Source organism: Telopea speciosissima, chromosome 3, assembly GCF_018873765.1.
Source record: "Telopea speciosissima isolate NSW1024214 ecotype Mountain lineage chromosome 3, Tspe_v1, whole genome shotgun sequence".
NCBI classification, from domain to species: domain Eukaryota; kingdom Viridiplantae; phylum Streptophyta; class Magnoliopsida; order Proteales; family Proteaceae; genus Telopea; species Telopea speciosissima.
Window position 1 is genome coordinate 68,808,805 of NC_057918.1, and position 18,008 is coordinate 68,826,812.

Here is an 18,008-nt window from a genome sequence, read left to right on the forward strand (position 1 = left end):
AGATTTTGGGTGAACCCTTCTTTATGGGGAGAGGGAAAAAATTCTCCCATTTTATTAGTTTTAAAGAAAACATGACTATGATGATAGTGTCTCACCAAAAAAATAAAAATGATGATCCTGCTATGTGATTGTAATCTTGATTGGCTTATTGAGGGGTTTGTGATCCCGTATTAGTAGCAATGAGGTTTAGCCCGTATTTTTGGTTACAGAGCAGCAGTATTAAACACATATCGTATCATTGCCATACACGTTTTATTGCGCCGGAATTTTTTAAAAGTATTATTGCTGTCAAGTTTGTTCAATACCCGGACGATAGCCAATCTGGACTGATACGCATCAATCCGGTTCGATACCAATCTCTGAAACCATGGGATGGAGCAAGGGGTAAAAATATATACTATCTCTCCTACCGGGCAGCCACTTTTGTAGTTTGAAATGAATGTATGATACCTGATTTTAGGGGCAGCAATGGGAATTCAATTTGTTCATTTTCTCGCCCAAATTGATTCTTAGATGCTTTCGTTTTGGTGCTTCTCCTTTACATCTTCAGTGGGCAGACCGAAATCCAGGTTCCAGAGTCTAGACCCAGCTTCGCCATGGAATAGAGCGGAGCACTGGTAAATTTAAAAAATTTCTCCTTACTAATTTCATCTCTCTCTCTCTTTAACTCAAATTTCAATTATTTCACTTCTGCTATTTAATTTCCTGACATTTGCTACTTGTGTTCAAAGTTCATATCAATTTGGATCACTTAGGGTTTGGAAAGCCCTAAACCTCGCTGGTGTTAAATAAGAAACGGAAGAGAGAGCAGAGTTAAAACTGAGAAAACTGATGGGTCCTCGACAGTGCGAAGTGTGCAAGGATGCACAATCCAAGTACAAGTGCCCTTCATGCCTTGTTCCTTAGTAAGCAAGCTCTATCTGACTTCCCGCCCCTTTTTATTTTTGATTATGTGATGCAATTTGTTTCTGTAACACTTCGAAGTTTTCATTCTCTTTCTCTCTTGGTGAGCTGTGGTTGCTTGGTTTTTGATTCCTTTATTTCTCATTGTTTTGGTGAGTGCAGTTGTTCTCTGGTTTGTTTCAAGAAGCATAAAGGTATACTACATTCTATCCCTTCGTTACATGAATTTTTGGGTTTACAGTAAGAGAAAGAAAGTAATTTGCCATATGTGGTTTCAAATATTTGAAAACTTTGTGATTTTCTTTTGGGAGGTTTCACTTTAAGAACATTAGCATCTGTAACCACTACCCATCAGCTCCTTTCTTTTCAAAATTTCAGCTTTTCATTTATAGTTTTTGGGATCATAAGATCATTAACTTCCACACTTCCGTAGTCACTCCGTATTGCCCACCAAAGTTTGACGCACTATGGTCCGGGGATGGACTTTGTTGTCACATGTAATCCCATGTTGTCCACGAACATCACGGAAAATCACTAAACAATCTTTTTTAAACCTTTAGGAAACTGCAGAGGAATAATGTTAGAGACATTGATCAAACTTGGATTTACGAAAAGGAACAATGTAAGGGGATAGCTTGGTGGCAAGCGTTTTTCCTGTTTCCACTTTGTAAAAGAGGGGAAGAAGATATCCAAGGTTAATCTTGGATATGACATTAATATGTACCATCAGCCATAACATTGTTATAAGAGTTACATATTAATATCTAGAGTCAATTGTCAATTTATATGAAAAAAAACTGGAAGTAATCCTTTTTGGAATGACAAAACGTAATGGAAATGTTCTCTATGAGTTGTTATAGGATATCAAAAAGAAACTTGTCGAACTGAATTATTTAAATTGTTTAGATTTGCAATAGACTTATTACCATCCTGTCTCACTTCCTTATAATGGCTTAAATGTTCTCAATTGATCATTCTCTCTCGATGCATGTTGTCTTTGATCATCCTCCTTAGCCCAAATAAGCTTTCTTTGTTTGGCCTTTCCCATGCCATGTAGGGTTACATGATAGCAAAAGATTAATTTTTAGGTTATTAATGCACCTTATTGTAGCATAATCTTAGTAAGCTTGGTTTATTTAGGTTAAGAACTTAAATTAATTAAGGGAAAATTTCACGTACCTCCTCTGAGGTATGACTTATGTACACTTTCACCCGTGAGGTTTGGAAAATTTCACGTACCTTCCCTGCTTTCCAAACTAAGTAACGAAAACACCCAATCCATTAAGTGGAGATTTTAAACGTTAAAACTGTATTTTAATTGACCAAAATGCCCTCATATACCTAAATACCCTTAGATGGAGACTTACCGGCGGCCGCTGCAATCGATTAAGAATGGAGAAGAAGAAGAGGGCAGGGGCTAGGGTTTTGCTCTCTAATGGCTACCGCACTTCAGTTTCAAAATTCCCTTGCTGAGCCAGGGTTTTGGGACTCGTGGTTTCATCTGCTCTGCTCAACCTCCTCTGTTTGTCTGTCTCACACTCTCGATTCTTGTTGTATTGAATATAAGCAGCCAACATTGGATGGACTAGCGTTTGAGCAGGCGGCATGGAGGCTTGTTGAGCAGGATAGCATGATGGCTGTCATGATGGAGGAGGAACCCAAAAGGCGTGGCTTTTTCTCGTTCTTTGGAGGTTAGCAGATAGCAACTGAAGTCACTTCAACTGGTGCTCCCAAGTTCTGTAATTCTTTGGATTCCAGTGATTTAAAAGACTGGGCTTTGTTGAGTGCAAGTAATATGTTTGGGTTTTTGGCAGCAGCTGATTTGTTCGGAGAGAGGTTTAAGAGAGGCTGTGTTCAGCGATTGTGTAAACTTCTTCCTTCCACTTTTATTTGCTTCATGGTTTGGGTAGACTGGGGTTACTATATGAACTGATGTATGCAGCTTCCTGCAGATCTCATCTATGCATCATGCACTTCCATTGGAAGTATTCTCATATGAAATATTTTTCTGACTTCTGAATTCAGAAAAGCTACCAAGAACAACGAATCTTCTGATCCTCACCTTCATTGAGATTCATTTGCGATTTGCCTTCCCAAATCGCAATTCGATTTCGGTCTGGCCGTTGGTGTTGCTGGGGAGATCCTGCCTAAATCCTTGATTAAATTTATGAACTTGGCTAGTACCACCACTACCCCCTTACTCGGAACAAATTGAAATCAAAATTTCTGTTCTTTCACAAGCTTCCCTCTTCTCCTCTGTTTCTCTTTTTTCTGTTATTTAAGCTGGAAAGGGTAGACCTAATCCATATGATAAGAAAACCTTGGTTGACCAGATCATATTGGAAAACCCCACATCATGGCACTTTTGGTTTTGGATTATCACAGAATTTGCAGTTTACTTTGGAGCTCAAAGAACATCAAAGAAGCATAGACGACTTAAAACCGTACAAACCCTATTCTTCCTAATAGTTACAGTTCCTTTGTTCCTAAAAAATTCGCCAACAGTTTCAATCCTACATCCATCCCCTCGATGTTGAAACCAGTTGGTCTGAAATCCATAACCTTTCTATTGCATCCGATTTCCATAAGGGTAATGTTGGGTGGTGGTGGTGGTATTGGGTATCTACATTTGTAAAAGAAGAAGAAGAAGAGGGCATTAGTATCATTTTACCCCTTAAGGGTATATTGGTCATAACAGGGCTTAAAAATTCCTACCGTTAGCAACTAACGTCTCCAGTTAATGGACTGGGTGTTTTTGTTACTTAGTTTGGAAAGCAGGGGAGGTATGTGAAATTTTCCAAACCTCACAGGTGAAAGTGTACATAAGTCATACCTCAGGGGAGGTACGTGAAATTTTCCTATTAATTAACCAGGATAATTGTTGGTAAAAAGAATAAATTTTTTACTTTAAAAATTTATAAAGTGATTAAAAATATTAACCAAAAAAAAAAATGTGGAGGGAACATAGAATGGTTGTATTTGTGCCTCCTAATATGTGAGTCTCAGTCTATTAAATTTCAGTCCATCATTCAAATAAATAAATGACTTGAACAACAACAAAAACATCATAATGTCATCATTGGTACTATGTATAAAGTACAAATATTTGCAAAAGTTGGTTGTTTTGCTAGTCTGAATACTGTTTTATTTATAGCTTTGTGAATAGCCATCCTTTTTGGTCACTATGAGTTAAACTCTCTTATTATTTGGATGGTGCAGAGATTCCATGTGGGAAGGCAGTATCTCTTGAGCCAAAACCATGTAAGGATTCTGTTAATTTATGTCTTATCTTAGGCTCTCTTTGGTATGATTTCTATTTGTATTTACTTGACCTATTTCTTTACAAGTGTTTGGTATAGTTTACGAACCTTATTTCTATTTAGGGAAAATTATGTCTACCACCCCTGAGGTTTCAATCAATTACATCTACCACCTTTGGAATTTTAAAAATGACGTCCATACCCCTGAGTACTAACTCTGTTAGTTTTATCTCTAAAAGACAATTTTACCCTTTCTTATTTGTTGTTGGGTAAATGGCACCTAGAGTATCTAACGTTTTAACAAATTATAACTTAAGTACCCAATGTTTTTCACATATTGTGTTTAAGGTACCTAAAACAGATTATAACTAACCTAATTACTCTATTTTTTTATTTTTTTTTCCAATTTTACCCTTAATGGGACCCACCACATCACCATCCCTTCTCCTTCTTCTTCTTCTTCCTCCTCCTCTGCAACCCCACTGGCCCCACCACCTGCTGCAATCCAACCCAACCCGCTGCTACCCCCGCTGCAACCCAATCCCACCACATCACTGTCCCTTCTCCTCCTCCTCCTCCTCCTCCTTCTTCTTCTTCCTCCTCTGCAACCCCATTCCTCTGAAACAAAATCTTTATCAATCGGACTACCTCGGTGGTCACAAAATCAAAATCACTCATTTCAAAATGGACAAATTAGTAATCAGCAGATGAAAATGCGAATGAACAAATGAATTGTAACTTCTTCAAACTTTCATAAAAAATGATAAATGAAAATGTACAAAATGAAATGCTTCTTCTATTGAAGATCTGAATTGATGATTATTTACAAAAGGGGTCTGACTTGAAACAGAAAGACCAATCAATCCTTTTAAGAGATTAAAAGGTTTTTCTTCCACCCTCATATTTGATGGTGGAGAAATTAGCAAAACACTCTCCTAATCCAATTCATCCTCTCAAGTTATCTCCAGATTCGGGACTCGTCCGTGAGTCCACAGAGACGAGGATTATAAACAAACAAAGAAAAAAAGGACATATACTAAAAATATATATGTCGATTTTCTCGATTTTGATCCCATCTATTAAAATCCCAGAATTAATTGTCCACCGATCCTTCGTAAATGGTGCTCAACCTCATTCGAAACGATCAAACAGCAAATTTCTTGGTTCGTTTGGAAGAATATTTTGCAATTTCCAAATGGACCCAAATCTTGAAACCCCGATTCTCGATTTGTCATTTGAAGTCTTAAACCCATCATACTCATAATATCCATCAAACCCACCAGTTCCGAATCTCTGGTTGTTGTTGTTCAGTTCCAAAACCAGAGATATCCGTATCTTCTTATTCCGTCGACTGTTCTTCCTCAAACTCTGAGAAAGCGTGGCCGTGCTCTGCGAAAAACCCAAAGGCATCGGCGATGGAGGTTTTCGGTTCAGCAGTGATGGAGGTAAGTCTTTTCTTCCCTCTGAGCTTTCGGTCCCTTCGTGTTTGAGTGGTAGGCTAAAAGAGTAATATTACTTTATCCCAAGTGGGGGTAAATAAGGAATAAGGTTTTATTAAGGGTAATATGGGCATTTAGATTAAAATTGGGCGATGACATCATCACTTAACTGTTCTAAGCTAACTGTAGGGGTACAGTTGTAAGGTTTTTCCAAATTACAGGGGAGGTTTTTGAAATAGATTAATTTGCCGGGGTGGTAGACGTAATAGATTTAAACTACAGGGGTGGTAAATGTAATTTTCCCTTCTAGTTATTACAAATTAAAATAAACTAAAAATCACAAATAGGTAAAAGGCTATTTGTGATTTATTGCTACAAACTATTTGTTGTTATTTATGCGCAAACCTCTAATGAGCATGTGTTGATATTAGATCATTTTAAGGGTACTATTGTCATTTCAGTCTGTTTTATAAAAGTATACGTTGAAGGCATCTTCTTCCTCATTTTCGTGTGTGTGTGTGTGTCTCTCTGATCGGATACGGTAGCAGCAACAGCTTTAAGCCCTGCTTCATCAATGATCTCATCTCTCAAAACAATATCAACCTGTTGATAGCAGCAATGGCTATAAGAGATGCATTGCAGTACATTCACTACAATGAATGCACTTGTTGAGTCAAGTCCAGCAGTAGGTACAAAGGAAAGGGGGCAGAGCTTCCGGAGTGGGTGAGCTGGAAAGATCTTCTATCTGCTAACTCTGAGAAACATTTTCCCAAGCTTCCCATTATTCCTCCCTTTCCTTCCGCGCTCATGAAGCAGATACAAAGCTGTTGTGAAGTTGTTAGGGTTTTGGCCACGAAGATATCTTAAAGAAATATTGGCTACAAGTAACAATTAATTTATCTATTGTGATGGTGGATCTGTCCACGTTTCTTCTGTTTTTTGGCCATTCTTATTGCTATTTCCATCATCTGCTCTGTATATCCATTTAATGCCCTTTGCTTTGTCTTTTTTTTCAGTTGTAAAGATTTTGCAGATTGTGTCCTTATAGTTTCATCTATTTTTCTCAACCGAATAAACAACTCAGCTTAGTGGATTCCACATTTGAGTGTTGGTTAAAAAAAATGTAGTATGATCGTTTGCTTACAAAAGGCTATTTATTTCTTGACTAGTAGTAGGAAGATTTGATCTGCTGTTTTGTGTGTGATGCAATTCCTTGAATGGTGAAAAGCTTCAAGATCTCACCCAGAATTGGACATGTACCGTCGTTGTTTTGCTCGCTTCGTGTTCGATAAAATGCCATAGTGGAACTCTCTCTCTCTCTCTCTCACAGACGCCCACACACACACACACACCCACACAGTTTCACACACCAACTCTCGTCCTTGCTCGCTTGGTTTTCGATAAAATGCCACAGTGCAACTCTCTCTCTCCTTCTCTCACAATGAGATTATAGAATTTATTTTATAAATAGGCATTACCAAACCTATTTTTCATTATAGAAATTTTTCTATGGATTGCTACCAAATGACTTTTATTTGTGATCCACAATTTATTATTGTAAATGATTTTTCATGAATAGGATATAAACACAAATACAAATCATACCACAGAGAGCCTTAATCTTCAATATTTACCCATATCTATTTCTAGATTATACACACATTCTTTATTATCCAGATGTTAGTAATTTATTTAATATGGTAGAAATTGTAGCTTAAACAATTGCAGACTGTCAGTAATGCTGTGATATCTTTGTGATCAATGGATATAGTGCAATGCATGCACATAATAGTTAAGTATGTTATTATCTAATTGTATATGTATGTATAGTTACTCCATTCAAGCATGTTTACCTCTGTATTTAACTCTCTCGACCCAGTTGAATTGCTATTTTAGTTTTTCCAAGAATGGTTTACTCTCGACCTAGTCTGACTGCTATGTCTCATTTGTCTGATACAGGTTCAATAAGGCTTCCAGAAAAGTCATGCCAAGTAGATGAACCAAGTCTGTTGCTTCAAAAGGAGCGACTAGAGTCCTTAGGTGTTGCTTCGTAACAAGCATGTTTTCCTCTGTATTTAACTCTCTTGACCCAATTGAATTGCTACTTTAGTTTTTTCAAGAATGGTTTACTCTTGATCTTGTCTAACTGCTATGGCCCATTTGTCTGATACAGGTTCAATAAGGCTTCCTGAAAAGTCATGCCAAGTAGATGAGCCCAGTCTGGTGCTTCAAAAGGAGCGACTAGAGTCCTTAGGTGCAGCTTTCTAACTAGGATTATGGTTCCATTATTATTTGTGTACCTATTGGCATTAGCATCATGTTGATCTTGTTTGTCTTCATTTATAGAAAAAGGATGAGCCTTGCAAAATCAAAATTTTTTTAAATTGTCCACTGCAATTGTGGTCATGGTTGTCACAACGTCTAGGCATTGGAAGGTGCCTACATACAAGGTGACCTAGGCAATCCTAGTTCTCAAGGGGTTAGGACACCAAGTCGGTTGCCTAAGAGCTGCCTTGACAACTATGATTCTGGTTTAATTTGAAACACGAAAATTTTCCTTATAATACTTGGGTGGTGCATAAATATGCCTATGTTGGTGTATCAAAATTTACAAAATACCCAAGCAAGCCTAGTTGCTCTACCTCCCAAATGCAACCTAACTTTGGTTGAACTGATATGACAAACTTTTCTTTGCTTTTCTTTGTTAGAAGATACTTGGGGCAACTTAAGATACTTGTTCGATATTTTGGTGGATTTGAAACTCATTTACACTGTCCATATGTCAGGGGCAATGCTACGTCGACCTTCAAATTGGAGTTGTACCTATGTCCAACACTTCACGTATATCTGACTTGTTTCCATTCCCATATCTGCGTATGATTTAGGTGTCTGGTTGTAACTTTTTCATCCATCCCATAATGGTATAGAAATTTTTTTCTTAAAAGCTGAAAGAAAAACAAGCGTCAACATCTATTCTTAATTTCCTTTTTTTGTGGAACCCTTTTTAAGTTTTAATAGGAAGACACAGTTATGCTACATCACATTTACTGGGTTTTCTACACCCTTCCTCTTTGCTTTGGTGGTGGGGGAAATCTACCACAGTGTGGTGACATAATGGGTTAGGGGGCTTCATATTTTTTCGACTCCAGTAGGTTCAACTGTGAATAGTGTATAGTGGTGGTCTTTGCTACTTTTTTGGTCTCAGTATGACAGGATAATTTGCAGTCCGTCTTGTATTTTCTTTCCTCCCTCTTGAAAGAAATTCAATCGTGGAGGAGATTTGTAAAAGTCACACACAATAGGTTTCAAAGAACCAACTTCATTTCAGTACTTTTATCATTTTCCAAGTCAGGCACTATCTTCCTTTTGCTAGTTTATTCGAATAATTAAAACCATAACCCGTACATTTACTCCTTTTAATTAATTTCAAGTTTAAGTTCTACTTTTTAAATAACACAACATTGTTTGCATCTTTATTTTATTGGATCAAAATGTCAAAAACTTGTATTGATAAGAGAAAAAAAAATTTTGTTGGCTCGGCTATGTTTCAGTGGGCAGTACCTAGATGTTTTTGGATGGTAACTGATGTATACTTCTCTGGCTTATCCCTGCTTTTAATACTAACCTATTCTGTTAATAGCTTCACACCTTTATGTTTTCCTCATGCAGCATTCTCGAGTGAAGTTCGTGAAGCTTTGAAGGATGTAGAACTTCAAAAAGCCATAGGCAAGATTGATTCATCCATAGGTGCAGAAAATGTAAGTACTGCAACAATCATGTAACTCGTGCGAACTGTTTATATCTGAAACAATTTTGCTTCTAGAATAACCTGCATTTGGCTTCCACAGACTAATGAGATAATTTCTCAATGGTCTAAAGAAAAACTTGTTTATCTGATATTAGGAACTTGATAGAGCCATGGGAAATGATCTCTTCCTCAAATTCACCGAAAAGGTTCAAACTCCTATTGCTTAGAGGGTGTACTTGTCTTGTGCTCAAGTAGTTAAACGATGAAAACATTTCATTATAAAACTGAACTCATAAGTTGTCATTTGTTTTATTGTTGCAGATTTTATCCATTATTAGCCCATAACAACATTTACTTTTGATTGGAAGATGATGAAGAAAGATATTTTTTGATAGATGTTGTATCCAAGCGGCTGCTGCTTCAACTTCAGTCAGCCTTCGAAAGTCTCAGGGTGTCGGAAGATGGCTATCACTAGCTAAATGTTTTGAAAAGTGTCCTTTCATTTTCTGTCAGTATTACCAGTTTCCTCCATGAATTTTTGCCAGAGTATCTTTAATGTTATGGGCGTATTCAAATTTTCAAATTGAATGCTTGTTAGGGGGTAAGGGTGTGTTTGTAAAGCCACTGAATGAACTGAGAGTACTCATACAAGGAAGTAGGATTAAAACTTGTATGGTTGGTCTCTTACCTTGCGTTTGGTAATGTTTATGTTTTGGGAATGCTGTTTTTTTTAGCAGAAACGTTTTATGTAACGACCCCAAACTAACCAGACATAGCTGGGACTGCACAGGGTAAAACCATATCATACACAAGCAAAGGAATCTAACATCCATACCTGTAACACATCAGAGCATAATACAAGCGGAAGACTTACTATTTATATTAGGGTTATGTACAGTCCATACAAAATTGAGTAAGATCTGATGGTAACTAACTAAAAACTTTCTTAACAGTGTAAGTAACATCTTCTGTTTGGTTCTGTACATTGACATTCCATGTATTTATATACATACATTTGATCCTAGAAAGTAAAACAAATAAAACTTCAATGGTTCTTCCTTGGCAATTCCCTTGTCGTTGTCCGTATACTTTTGATCTGCATATAAGATATACAACATGGAATGAGCTAATAGCTTAGTGAGTGTTTGGCTCGCCGTCGCCCAATTACTAGTAAGGCGGTGGTGAGTGAATTAGTTGAGTGACTAGACTTAGAACTCTCTAAGATATCAATCATTAAACTAAACAAATAAAATAAGAGAAGAAAAGTTCACAGAAGGTTGGAAAGTAGTACGCTCGGTTCACCAGGTTTTCAAATTGACAAATTGACGGACCCAATGCCGATTCACCAAAGCTCTGTCGAGCAACCTTCTAATGAGGTTGTCTGCCTGCCGGTTAAACCAATTGAACAACCAACCAACCACTTCATATCCATGAGCTCCGCTTCAGTTATGCAGTCATTGAACTGAAGAGTGGAACCCACACACACTGGCCTTCCTCCTGGCAACATATAATCATGCTATTCAACATAAGAACATATCTTTATGTGCATACTCATTGATACAATTTTAATGTCATAATGTATCATTAATCAAATCATTGCATCATATGAATAATGCATGACTTCCATCTGCATACTTCCTCTGAGAAGTATTTCATTCCTTCCCCCCCTGCTAAATGAGATATCAACTCAATATACATCTCACTTCCCCCCCTTGCTAAGTAAGGATTAATGCCTTTACCAAAAAACAAAAAAGAGTAAGGTTTAATGCATAAAAATGCAATTCAATACTTACCTCTTAGACATTTTTGTGATAATTCTTTCCTGCATTTGTATTATCAGAAAGGAGCATAGGTATTTTTACTCTTTTTATATGGTCAGTTGACCTAATCGGATCCCCAGAGTGACTCAATAACCACTCTATTTGGACTGAAAGTGAAACAAAATTTGATTATCATATTTAATGTTTTCTTTGATCAGTTATACAATTATGTTTTTGTTTTAATTTTTTTTGGTAAAGATTTTTGTTTTAATTATTGGAATTAGTTTCTTCGCGAAACGGGGGGTAACATTGCATATATTGTGACCCTCATAGACCTCGCTGTGGGGGGAGCTCGTACTCCCTATCACATTATTGAATTTTTTTTTTTTTTTTTTTTTGGGGGGTGCAAGGCCCACAGTGGAGCCAGAGAGGAACCCACGAGGGGTCGATAAGGGGCACTAAGCCCACTTATTGATAAGTACCTACAACAACTACTACTACTACTACTATATAGAAGAAGTTGAGGAGTAGGAGTCAATCACTCAGACCCCTGGGAGCTACATCACTCCCATTGGGTGGAGGCCTGCCACTGAGATAGAAGCTCATCTCGTAAGAAAAGCAATCATTTTCTTTCAAAATAACATTGAATTTTTATTACTGATGTAGTAAAATTTAGTTTGTAGTGGTTTCTAACTCTTTTACACAAGTATGCTCCTAAGGCAAATGGGGCCTTAGTGATAATTAGGTTAATTCTTATCATCCTTCTAAACTAAGGGTGTCAATCGGTTCGGTTTGGTTCCATGCCTTGATGGTGTGATCCGATACCAAATCGAAAACCAAGTCGGTTATGGAAGTGGAAATCGAATCTGAACCCGCTCGGTTCGGTTTAGTTACGGTTATCCAATTCGGTTCTCCAATACAGTTCCATTCTACTAGGCTGGCAATTGTTGTTGCCTTGCTGTGTTTTCAAGAAACTCCATTTGTATAAATAAAATGCTCACAAAACCTTAAGGAATCAGAAATATTAATAAATAAATAAGAATCTCATGTGAGTTCTCCACTTTTAGATCTTATCTTTCACCTTAGCCATCAATAAAGTTAGAGAAACACATCAAAATCATAGTTCCAAAAGGAAAGACAACACCATTAAAAAAAAAAAGATATAGGGTTTTGTTTTAAGTGTAGTATTTGGTTTGATTTCGGTTCAAACCGATGGTTTTGAACTAAAACTGTAAATGAACCGAACTAGAACCAAAACCAAACCAAATATATTCGGTTCGGTTCAGTTACTTCATCTTTGGTTTCGGGTTCGTTATTCGGTTCCGATTTGGTTTTGACACCCTTATTCACAACTTGAGGGAGGTTGAATCAAGTTGATGGCAACACCAGTACAGCCGGTAGCTACAATTCCCAACCCTAATACAAACCCTAGTTGGTGCCTACTTGCACCCTTCGCCACATTGATTAGCAATTTGGTGTTTTTAAGCCTCACAAGTGTTGCCAATTTTAGTGCAATTTGGATCCTCTACTACCGCCTGCCCGTTCTGTTGTGTGCTGCACAGACATGGCAAGGCATGCAATTACCGCTTTACCCTTGCCCGAGCACCTTGCCCCCTTACCTGAATGAGGGTAACACGGTAATTGCACACCTTGCCGTGTCTGCGCAGCACATGGCAGACAGGCAGGCGCCCCATCTCACCCCTTATTTTTCAGTTATTTTTTCTCAAATATTTCAAAGTTATTCTGGTCTTCAGTGTACTTTGGGTATGCCTGACTTCTTGTTCTGGAAGGTAATACAAATAGGAGCATAAGTGAAGATTATTGAACACTAAAGATTATTAAATAGCTATGGGTGTCAATGGGCTGGATTAAGTCTTATTCTAACCAAAGATGTCTCTCTCCAATTTGTGTGCTCTAGAACTATATGCTAAGCCCAGGCCTGCCAGTAGTCCATGAAGAGACAAAATGGTAGGAACTGGGCTTTGAACTTAAAAGGAGATCTGGTTCTAGTTAAGACTGGTCAAACAATATTTTGAATCATATTTAAAAAAAAAAAACAAAAAAGGTACAAGTTTCCTACATGTTCAGCTTATAAAACTTTCCTTAAACGGTCTTAAAATTCTTCCATATGGTAGATCAGATGAAGCCCAAATTTTATGGACTAGGAAATCTATAAGTACCCTACTCATATGTCAAGTTTCAGTCTAATCAGAGTTTGCTAAATGAAAAAATATAAAACCAATGGAAGAGTGCATAGTAATGATTGGAATACTGTAAACATGCATAGACACACATAGAGATGCATGCCAATATATTAGAGGTTATGTGATTGAATTTGACTCTAACATTTGAAACATATTTAATCAAGAATACTTATTCTCTATCCAACTATTAGAATTATTGTTGCATCATCTATCTATGTTGCTCAAGGGGGGGGGGGGGGTGAGGATTGCCAGTACGAGATCGAGACAAACTGGGCTAGGGTTGAGGCATTGGGCCAGTCCAATCCACTCCAATCCTGGCCCGAATTCATATAAGTATTAGGTATATTTTATCAGAAAATACTATACAAATGATGCATAGAATATAAGGTGTTTTTTGGGTCATCATAAAAGTGGTAAACTGAGAAATTGTAACTTTCTTTTAAGTGTCTCTTGTTTGATTATAAAATTTTTTTTAAAGGGTTTTCAATATATTTTGAAAGTGAATTATCGTTATGTTATTTTTCACAGTTGTCATTATTTTGCATGTTTTTTTTATATGAAATAATAGAATTTTACTCTCAGTGGAAGAAGAAATGTGTAATATTCAAAGGGCAAAAAAATAAGACTACAATTTATTTTTCACCAACCTTGGTTACAACAAGATTTTCACCAGAATATATAATCTGGACATAGGATTAATTGTATCATTAGCGCAATAATGTTGTTCGGAGTAAACATGCCACATTCCTTGTGATTTTTCAACCAACCAAATGCCAATGATTTTCTTAACCAGTTTTCCATGTGAATTTATTAGAAGATATTATGAAAAGAAAAAAAAAAAAAAAAAATTTCTCAACTATGTGTTCACTATGCATGGAATTTCCCTCTCAATCTTTCATCAATTGCCATTGAATTGATGTTGAGTTCAGTTGTTAAACTTTTTTAAGTTTTATTAAAAATAGTTTGACATTTTCTTTTGATTGACCTTTTATCTCATTCCCAAAAGTTCTCTTAATCTATAAGTTAAAAAAATTGATTTTCAAAATAATTTGAAATTGACTTATCATTATGTCATTATAAAAAATGTTATTGTTTTACACATTTTTCGAGTATACATGTGAAATGATAGGATTTATCTTCATTGAAAAAAAAAAATGTTACACTAAAAGGGCAAAAAAATAAAAATACAAATAATTTGACACACTAAGTGGTCTCAATAAGAAAATTCTTTTCTTTACATTCCTATAATGAGCCATGGAAATATTAGAATTATTTTAAAATTTTGATTATAGATAGATAATGATCTAGACAATCGTTCTACCAAATTTGAATATCAATTAAACTGCCAGTTGGTAGCTATATAGGAAAAGAGAATGCTATTTGGTCGAGTGTGGAATGTGTCGTGCGGCCCCTACGTTCAGATAGGACTGTGTGAAATGACCACTACACCCTCAAGAATTTCTGTCTTTTCATAGAGGTACAACGGTCATTTCATGTAGCATTCTTTCTCCCTAACATTAATTATTATTATTCGGGTAAATATTTAATACTCCCTCATGAGTCATGAGCACCACTATTTCAGTATTTCCATTGGTAGACTCTTCCATAAAATCTGGAAAGAAGAACAAAGGGGGATGGAAAAGGACTTAAGGATTTCCTCACAATAAGTCATAGGAACCCATTTTTTTTTTTTCATAATAACTTTAAAGTCAATTAAAGAACAATATCCTTTAACGTGTATGTATATTATGAAAAGTTAAGAAACCTTCTTATTCTAATATTTTTTTTTGATAAAATCCTTCTTATTCTAATATAGTGTACAACAGATGACTTCGTTTCCATTTTTCTTTAATCTCTCTCTCTCTCTCTCTCTCTCTCTCTCTCTCTCTCTGGGTGGGTGAGCCGGTGGAGCTCAATGCCAAGAACCTTTTCATACAAACTTAATTATAAAAACTGGAAGAGATATCTATGAATCATATATAACCAAATTCGAAGTTAGGCGGCCTAAATAGACCGAAACAATACATTATTTGGTAGCCTATTGGATATTCCTAGCATTTATTCGATGTTAGGTCTCAACCAACCACAACTATGATTTCTTATATATTTGAAATCATATCATGTGCCGCAGGGAGGTTGGTCAAGTAACAAAAAATATTGTATTTTTTCCGGTACATCATTATGGATTGGATTAGTCTTTCTGGTTGGTATCCTTATTTGTCTCATCATCTCTTGAACCTATTCGGTATTTCCCAGATCTCGTGATCATTACAGAGTAGTTTTTAGATATTTAGCATAGATCCAGTCAATCTACAAACCCTCTCTTTCTTTGCAACTATCTTCCATAAAAGCTTCAAAAGGCCAACTTTGTTCACTATCTTTCACTCTTTTCAAGCTCAATCATTCATAAGCGCTTCAATCTTTGAGATGACAGAACTAGGAATTTCGAATACACCAGTCCAATAAAGATATGATGCATGTATTACTGATTTGATCAGTTCAAGTCTACCGGCATAGGAAAGAAACTTATTCTTCAATTATTGAAATAAAAAATCATATCCAAACCAATGTCTTTGTGCGTACTTTCATTGGCTACCGCACTAGTGTAGGGAATACACGACCAATTAACGTTTTCTTACCCTAAACTTAATCATATCATAATCAATAATCAATATTCGTAGATCATATAGATGATTAACAACACCAATATCACCCATTAGGGTTGGCAATTCTTGACTGAACCATGCACCTGATCCATTCAGGTTTTTGCTCACCAAGGAAAGGGCCAACCTGATTTCCTGTCGACCTTCCCTTTCTATTGCATGCCCTACCCATCTAGTCATTATAAAACCGGGCCAACCACTCGCCCTAACACTTCTAGAAAACCCGTAGATTAGTAGTTGGGTATGTACAAGCCTGGTTGGACCGAGGTAGATTCCAATTAATCTTGATTATATGTATATTGAGTCTAACCGAATTAAGCCGAGTCAAGACGATCTAGCCATTTTCAGGACAATTTGAATCAAAATCAATGAAGACCAATCCTGTACTCGATTCCGAGTTTTGAAGCCTTGAACTATATATGACTACAATATATAAATCCATATTGTAGTTATATTGGGATTACATTTTCATAAAAAAAAGCTGTGTTGTGTGCGTTGGATACGTAGGTTTAGTCCCACATCGGGTGTGTGCGTGTGGTATGTATTGTGTATATCCGTCATTCCACGGTCCTAAAAGTTGGTTAATCTTTTAAGATTGGTGTGTAATTTGTGTGATTACATTTTCATCCAAAAAAATATAAATCCATAGATTTGAGTCAAAATCTTGCTATACATTCTTGAGTTTTTCAGTTGGGGGATTGATATGGGAGATTGATGATCATTGGCCACCAAGTTTAATTAACCAAATAACTGTCCATGTTTGACGATCAGATTATGCAAATCTTATCACTACTAGTCAACAAGTCAACATCTTACCCAAAAAATTTCCCAAAAGCTACTTGGTTTCATTTAAATTTAATAAAATTGATTTGTTCTTGGTTTCATTTAAAATTTATTTTTAGAAAGATAACGCTACTTGGGCATATCTGATACACTGCCCATGTGTCTGGCAAAATGACTATCGTGTCTTTTAAAATTTGCATCTTTTTATGGGGACGCAGCAATCATTTCACCCGCTCGTGTTCACATCGCACACGTTTCTCTTTATTATTTATTTATTTTTTTAGTATTTTACCTTTGATTCATATTGATCCATTGAAACAGGATCAGTCAAAAATCAATATTGATTTTTACCAATACCGATACCGATACCGATATCGATATGAATTGACCGATCCGATCTATTACTGATTTCTAAAACCATGGCATTGGGATAGGGACCCATTAATTAATGAAAGTGGGCATATTGAAGATAGGAATGATGAATGAATGGAAAACATGCCCCTTGAGTGAGTTCTAAATGTGATTAGCACTTTGAGGAAGAGAGCTAGTGAGACCCCATCAAACACCATAAAGGCCAACACATGTGGACCTCTTCCCATCCTTTTTTTCTCTTTCTCCTTTTCCCCTTTTCCCCTTTTCCCATCTTTTTTAATGGCTGTACGTTTCCATTTATGTCCATTTATTATAATAATTTTAATAATAGAATCATGTCATCATATGTAAGAGATTCGGCACCACCAAGGTTCAAAATCCAGGTATCGGATTCGGGATCGGTCATGATCGAAATCTTTTTGGATTGGAATCGGATTGGTCAAAATTGGTCAAGATCGATCAAAAAACCCTCCAAATTTTTTTATTTTTTTTATTTTTTTTATTTTTGTGGATCGGGTCATGTATCGGCCAGAGTTGGTGGGTGTTGTGATCTCGAGATCTAATCGGATCGGTCAAAATCGGTTGGTATCGGTCAGTATTGGTCGGTATCGGTCAAGATAATATAAAAATTAAAAAAAAAACTTAAAAACTTTGAAAAAATAAAAAATATTCAGTTGGATTGGTCAACGATCGGATCGGCCGATCCAATCGAGTTGGGTGATCCAATCAACGATCCAGTCAAACCTTATTGTACCGGTCAAATCTTAGGATCGGCCTCGACCGATACTGATCTGATCCGACCAATATCGGCCGATCCAATCTGATACCCCAAACCATGGTCACTACACACTTTCTTTTGTATTTTTTTCTTTTCGT

The 18,008-nt window shown here is 36.5% G+C and overlaps 1 protein-coding gene across 2 annotated transcripts; it reads left to right on the top strand.

Moving 5' to 3' along the window:
- Positions 1-745: 745 nt before the first annotated feature.
- On the top strand, positions 746-10,036 carry LOC122655883 (zinc finger HIT domain-containing protein 3). Of its 2 annotated transcripts, XM_043850256.1 has the most exons (8): positions 746-905; positions 1,066-1,097; positions 4,123-4,164; positions 7,562-7,587; positions 7,766-7,856; positions 9,272-9,360; positions 9,506-9,556; positions 9,672-10,036. In XM_043850256.1, the coding sequence occupies exons 1-8, from the start codon at positions 832-834 to the stop codon at positions 9,693-9,695; spliced, it is 429 nt and encodes a 142-aa protein (XP_043706191.1). In that variant the 5' UTR covers positions 746-831; the 3' UTR covers positions 9,696-10,036. The 2 variants fall into 2 exon arrangements, with proteins under 2 accessions (XP_043706191.1, XP_043706192.1); XM_043850257.1 differs by lacking the exon at positions 7,766-7,856 and having other exon boundaries at positions 7,562-7,642.
- Positions 10,037-18,008: the final 7,972 nt, after the last annotated feature.